General features: G+C 39.9%; 1 protein-coding gene across 1 annotated transcript in view; it reads left to right on the top strand.

Moving 5' to 3' along the window:
• Positions 1 to 592: 592 nt before the first annotated feature.
• Positions 593 to 6,845, top strand: part of ADAMTS12 (ADAM metallopeptidase with thrombospondin type 1 motif 12) — a 178,984-nt gene continuing 172,731 nt past the window's right edge. Inside the window, exons 1-2 of the mRNA XM_030466864.1 lie at positions 593 to 653; positions 1,706 to 2,067. Coding sequence (XP_030322724.1) covers positions 593 to 653; positions 1,706 to 2,067 — 423 coding nt within the window. The remainder of the gene's footprint in view (positions 654 to 1,705; positions 2,068 to 6,845) is intronic.

Raw genomic sequence — 6,845 nt, 5'->3', positions numbered from 1 at the left:
TGCTTGTGGTTGTTTTTTCCCTCTTCTCCCTACCCATTTGTTGCATCGCTCTGGAGTGTGAGGAAGGGGAGATCTCAATGTAGCTTCAGCCACTGAATTGTCAGGCAGCTGGTATCTTTTGTGCCATGTACAGGCTGTGTAAACTGCAGGCATGAAGGTGTGAAGTGTCCAGTGTCTTGGACCACATTGTGTTTAAGTGGGCAAGGGCAGGAGATATCTCTCAGAACTTCTGGCAGGTGTTAGTCTCTGTCACGTCAAGACGTGCCACTGTGGAGGACTTGTTTGCCCTGCAAAAGCGTAAGGTCATTGTAGTCTACTGGGACACAAGTACAAAGAAATCTGTTGTGTGTGAGAATAAGCTTGCTTCTGGAATAAAGATGCTGCTAAGAGAAGGCCAGATTTTTCAAGTAGTTTTGTATATGTGCTGGGAACTGGGTTTTTTTTGTGTGCTTGTTTTGTTTTTGTTTTTGTTTTTTAATTGGGAATGTGTCAGTGCATTTGTCTCAGGGGTCCATGACCTGAGGAAACATGAGCAGTCACATCACGTACTGCAGCTAACGAGGACAAGGGAAACATGTTCCTTCCTGAAGCGATGGAATCCACAATGTTATCTGTCTGGGCATGGTTTATCCTGAGTGGCTTTGGAGATGCAGGCAATGGAGACAGAAGTCCCTAGAAGTGCCATACAAGTCCTAGGGAGGAGTAATTTGCTCTGGAACTACCTGGATCAGGCTAGTTGCCCTGGTAAATAGCTTAATTAATGAATGAGCTGTAATTGCTTCATGTATAAGTGGCTGAGACTTTGGGAATGGAGAAAAGCACTGGGAAAAGAGGAACTGGAATGATGCGTGTGCTCACAATTGCTTTTGGAGAAATATGTTCAGACTGATTTCTTGGGCTGAAGTCCAATATGCCAGTGGAAGATCTGGCCCTTAGGGTATGAGTTTATAGGGACTGTATTTTACATAGATTTATGTTATTTGCTTGGGGCTTTTGGGCTTATATCAATTAATAAAGCAAAAAACAAAAAACCAAACAACCTGAGAACAGGTGTTGTTTGTTCTGAAGCACAGCAGGAGACAGGACTACTAGTAACACTTTCTTTGCTTGCTAGATGTTGACAAGTAATAAGATGTCCAGTCTTACCCTGTTTGGAAGCCCTTTTACAAAGACCATGGTTACTTCATTCCCCTTCAAACCGTCCCTTAAACTTCCCTCCTCTGCTGCAGCACTGGCTAAAGCTGATGCTACTGTGGTGCTATTGCCACAGTCTGTTAAACCAATGAGTAATACTCTCTTCACCCATTTTCATTTGTAAGGCTCTGTCTCCTATGCCAATTGGTCAGCTTTCTGGGTCTGTGAGGATGATCTCCTTGATCATAGTATAATGTGCTGGTGACCGAGGACAGAGAGAGTTCCCAGCTCTTGTGGGACTTGGGGAAGGTTGTGATAGCCAATCGTTTGTCTGAATGGTGACAAAATATTTGAAAATACGAATGTTTAGCTTTTAAATTGAGTGTTGTAATGGGAGAGTAGAAAGCCCAAATGGATCTTGTATTACACCGTGGTCTGCACTGCCTGCCTTTGTGATGGTAGGGTGATGATGTGAATTATATCACTCCTGAATTTCTCTTTACTTCATGTGAGATCTGAAAGGACTAGCACTCACCTTAGTTTTCCTTTTTTTTTCCTCCTTTTCTCTCAGAGCAATTTATCAAGACATTGCCAGAATACCACGTGGTTGATCCAGCAAGAGTAGATGCAAATGGGCATTTTCTTTCTTTTGACTTACACTATTACATCTCAAACACGAGGAAGAAGAGAGATCCCAGCAAGAAGGAAAATGTCGTATATTACAAAATTAACCACAAGGAGACAGATCTGTTTTTTAACTTGACTGTCCATGCAGGATTTGTTTCCCATAACTACATAGTGGAAAGGAGACGTGGCAACCACACTAATGCAAAAATTGCAACTCGCTCAGGAGTTCCTTGTCACTTCATTGGCACAGTGTTGCAAGCAGGTTTCGGGAGTGGGACAGCAGCAATCAGTGCTTGCAATGGCCTGGTAAGTAATGTGACCTTTACTGGGGTTCTGGATTTACTTGCTGTTATTAAAAGTGAGCTAGAGCATTGGTATGTAAATATGTCTAGTAAGAAATTGGTTGAGCCATTCCGGTACATTTACTGACATAATGCTCTGAAAGAATCAGTTTAATGTAATGGATGTCATTTGGATTTTTGGAAGAGAGGTTCAGAAGCTCAAAAGTTGATGCTGAGGACCTTTGGGGTTTACTTTTAACTGGATTATTTTTCCAGTGGCTGGACTGCACATCTCTGTCATTTATACGACTTGAAGAGATTCAAATACTCAGTCATTGCTTTTATTTCTGTTGAGTAATAAGTGATAGGATGCGAGGAAACAGCCTCAAGTTGTACCAGGGGAGGTTTAGTGTGGATGTTAGGAACAATTCATTCATGAGTTATCAATCATTGGAATAAGCTGTCTAGGAAGTGGTTGAGTTACCATCTTTGGAGGTTTTTAAAAGATGCGTCGATGTGGCGTTTTAGGGACATGATTTAGTGGTGGATTTTGCAATGTTAGGTTTACAGTTAGACTTGATAATTCTAAAGGTCTTTTTCAACCTAAATTATTCTGTCATTATGTGGTCTCATTAGTAGATGAAGTGCCCTTGCTCTGCATCTAGATGTGAGCTTCTGTTTTAGTTTCCTCTAAAAAAATGTAGCTCAGGTGCATTGAAACTGCCCTGCAAATTAAATTAAATTAAGTGATGGTATGTCAGGAAAACCAGGAGATTTGCTTCAGAATGGCACTGCAACTTCAGAAATAAATGGTAGGGTAGATGCAACCTTAGTCAGAGCTTTACATTAAAATGTGAACCACCTATAGTCATTCCACAAGGTGGGTGTCTCAAGTACATCCATTCCCTGATTATCAAGGTAAGTTGTTTGCTATTGAGAAGTATGAAGCTTTCAAAACTTAGGAAAATCACTGGGTTACAGAAGTACCCTGTCAGGGTACCCATTGTACCCATGTCCAGTGACAATAACATGAAGACAATTTTGATGTAGATGAAATGGGAAACTTTGGAGTCTTGCTCAAGTGCTGATAACTGTTTTGGCACATTGCCTGGAGAAACAGACCAGAGGCCAGAAGCTCCAGTCCCACATATGTGAAGATCAGGGATTTTCTAAGTAATTCTTCCAGTGGGGACCAATTTATCAAAACTTCCCTGAAACATATTGTGGTCATATAAGGTCACTAAGGGAAAGGAGATATGATGGTACATGTAGTTCCCTTGGCTGACTTGTCTTATGCTTTAGGAAACTTTTTTCATCAGTTCTCCTTAGGATGAGAACTTGAAAATGAGGTGCTAGGTCTTTGTTACACTTTCTGAAGTATTAGTCTGCAACAAGGCTTAAAAAGTATTCAAAGTCAAATTATCATAGAGTGTCAGGTTGAAAGGGACCGGAAGGATCATCTGGTCCAGACCTCCTAATATTATTGTTTGCATGATATGTCTGTGCACCCCATCAAGCTGGGACTTAAAACTTATAAAAATTATATTTTAAATTCAGCTTGTTAATATCCTTCAAAGCGATCCTTTCATATGGATTACAAACTTTTTGAGGTTTACTATGACTTGGAGGTTTGTGAAACAATGCTCACGAGAATACCAGTTTGGGGATTCTTTTTTTTTTTTTGACAAAATACTTGCATGAGAAAAATACTATAGTGGTTTGGTTTCTCCACCCCTACCCCAAACAGGAATGTTGAAAATATAGAATTTCAAAATAATTCTGGTTGAAAGCAACCTCTTGGGAAAAAGGTGATGATTTTAATATGATTTTTTAAGTCCAGCAGTTGCTGCTCTGAAGAGGTTGAAGAGTTGGGTTTGAATCCCTTAATTCCTCTGAATGACACAAGCTGTGGAAAGGTGGTTTAGGTTGCCTTCCATCTGAAAGTTTTACAAAACATTCAGTGTCAAATGACAACATTTATTAATGAACAGCTTTATCAGCACAGAGAAATGCAGTCTGGTTTTCAGAATAAAAACATGTTATATCTGGTGGTGGTCTGCCACTTCCCTGCTTCCTGAACTAATTAATGGTAAATTATTTCAATCCAGAAGATCCCCAGTTTTTTGCTCTTTGGTAACTTGTCTATTTCTAGTTGTTTCTTTTTTTCTTTTTTCTTTTTCCTTTTTTTCCCTGGGATGTGTTTTATGTTTCTCTATGGAATATATATTTTCTGTTTATTTTTATGATGGAGGGAAGGATAACAGAGAACTGGTAAAAGACTTTGGAAATAAATTATCTGAGATACTAAGAACCTACCCCATGAGTACAATCCCTAACCTGCTAATTTTTGTTTCCTTTATGAGAGGATATGGTTAAAAAAAATAGTGGAAGATGCTGATTTGATTAAGTATGTTTTACTGGAATACCCCTTATGTTGACATTTTTAGTGGGAAATGGCTGAAATGTTATTAATAATCTTGTAGTTTTGCCCAAGTAAATTGAGTAAGAATATGTTACCTTTTGCAACACTGTCACCTCCCTGGCCCTTCCCTCAACCCCCCCGTAAAAAATTTGGCCTGAAGTGGGGCAAAGGAAAATCATCAAGATGCCTGTTACTGTTTGTTTTTATCCAGTACACTCTTCAGAATGACATTTCTTTTGCATTAATTAAGGGGATGAGGCAGAGAAGATGGTGTTTTCAGGAAAAGTGACGCTAAAAAATGTGGGGAACAACTTATTGTCCTAGGTGCTTCTCCACGTTGACAGTATGTTGCATTTTCAGCTAGAATGTTATAACACTGAAAATTTTCCCCCTTTCTTTAATTTCCTTATTTGCTTTGAAGTTAAGGTATGCTGATATCTCACCAATTTTATTTTCCTATATAGTTATTTATATATGCCTAAAATGCTCTGCAAGGGGAGTAACTGAGTGACAGATTTGATAGAAGAATGGGGAGGATAGTCATTGTATGACATTGGTATTTTTAATAAATAGAAATAAGTTTCCAATTTCAAAAACAGATTTGGAAACAAGCGGCTAGGTTCTGAAAGGGATTTGGGCTGAATTGCAAAAGAGAAGAGGGCAGACCAGCAGAGATATGGAGGAACAAGATCGCAGTTTCCAAAATCCCTTGTTTTTCTAACACCTTGTGATACCCTTGTTTCCCTTTCATGCTAAATAGGTTATGACCTTCTTAACAAGTTGAAGAACATGATGCTGCAAGCTCTGTATCTTCTTCTCTGGGTCAGTTGTCTGGTTAAATGTTTTGTGCTTCTGGAGCTTGTCCAGTAATGCATGAAACTGTTAACATGGGAAGGGTGCGGCAGACCTTGCTGTTTATTTTGGTTCACAGGGGAGAAGGAAACCCCAGAGGCAATATTACTACTGGAACACCAGAAAGGGATCAAACTCTGACACTTGGGAAGAAAGCAGACATGGAACCTCTTAGATACAGGACAGTTTCCAAAAATAAGTAAAGGGAGAAAATAATTTCATTTTTGTCTCCTATCAGTTGAAATAATATTTGGATTTGTCTTGTCAGTCTGTTTAGGACACACTTCTTATTACACTTTATGTTCCCACACTGCCTTTCTACAGAAGATTAAAATGAACTCTTCCAGGTACTAATGCCTTAATTCTCAGTTGTATGTTAGATCTGAGATCACTTGTTTCCATCAGTAGTGTCAAGTCTGTCCTCTCAGTCAGGCTGGAAGGGAGCAAAGCACAGTGAAGTTGGATGCACTAAGTACTATGGAACTGGGCAGTGAATTTTTCTGTGATAGTCTATCCCTTTCATTAGGAACAAGGCCCTCTTTTATTAATCAGTAACACAGACATTGTTTATGGTATTTTTAGATGACAGAGCATTATTATTAAGGCTTTGTTTTCTTGACAATTGTTTACAGTGTAGAGCTGTCAATGGACAGTTGCCTCTGGTAATACTTTTATCTTCAATGACTGTCCAAGCATTTTAAGGGAAATGACAGCAGAACAGAAAAACATTAGGATGAAAATAGAGAGCAATCTATACACATATACCTGGTAAGCTCCTGTCCCTGCTGAGCCTTGCGTGGTGCTTTGAATGTCTCCAGCTGGTCCGAGTGTTACCTCTGCCCTGATGGACATCAGCATTTACAAGAAGTACTGACCTGCTGCCCTGGCAACAGTAGTGCAGTACAAAGTTGGGAAGCAATGTTTATTTAGTCTCCTTCCAAAATCCATCTAGTGCAGAACACTACTGTTTCTTAGCAGTGACAGACATACACATCAAATCTGGCAACTGCTTCGTACCCTGGTGATCTGTAGAAAACTGGGTAAAGTCTTCTGCCTGTGCCTAGGATTTCTGAAAGGTCCCCCCCACCTGTCTTCTTCCCTCTGTGCCTAGCCACAGGCAGGGCAACTCTGTGTGGCTGTTTATTTGACAGCTGTATGAACATTTCTCTTTATATGGCAGCTGGTAGGAGGTGCTTCAGGTGGAACTTCTCCTTGTGGATTTGTGTCTGTCTGTGGCAAGTTTTTCACCAAAAAGAGGACTGGTGGCTGAAATTTGCTCGAATGTAACTGTTCTGCTTATATCAGGGTATCACCATTATATGAAGCCTAAAAATGAGCTCTGTGACTTATGCATTGTCACTGACATTTTTTATCTGGTCATCTCAGTGAGGCATAAAACCCACCAGGGGCTTTTTATCTTTTGGAGATTTGCTTCAGCTTTGGGGAACCAATTCAACATGATCTCTGTTGTCCCACTACCTGCCAAGAAGTTAGTGTGAGATGCCTTTTCTATGGTGACCCACATGTTA

Source organism: Calypte anna, chromosome Z, assembly GCF_003957555.1.
Source record: "Calypte anna isolate BGI_N300 chromosome Z, bCalAnn1_v1.p, whole genome shotgun sequence".
Taxonomy (NCBI): Eukaryota; Metazoa; Chordata; class Aves; order Apodiformes; family Trochilidae; genus Calypte; species Calypte anna.
Note: the sequence above shows the minus strand (reverse complement) of the source record. Positions and strands in the feature narration are given on the sequence as shown.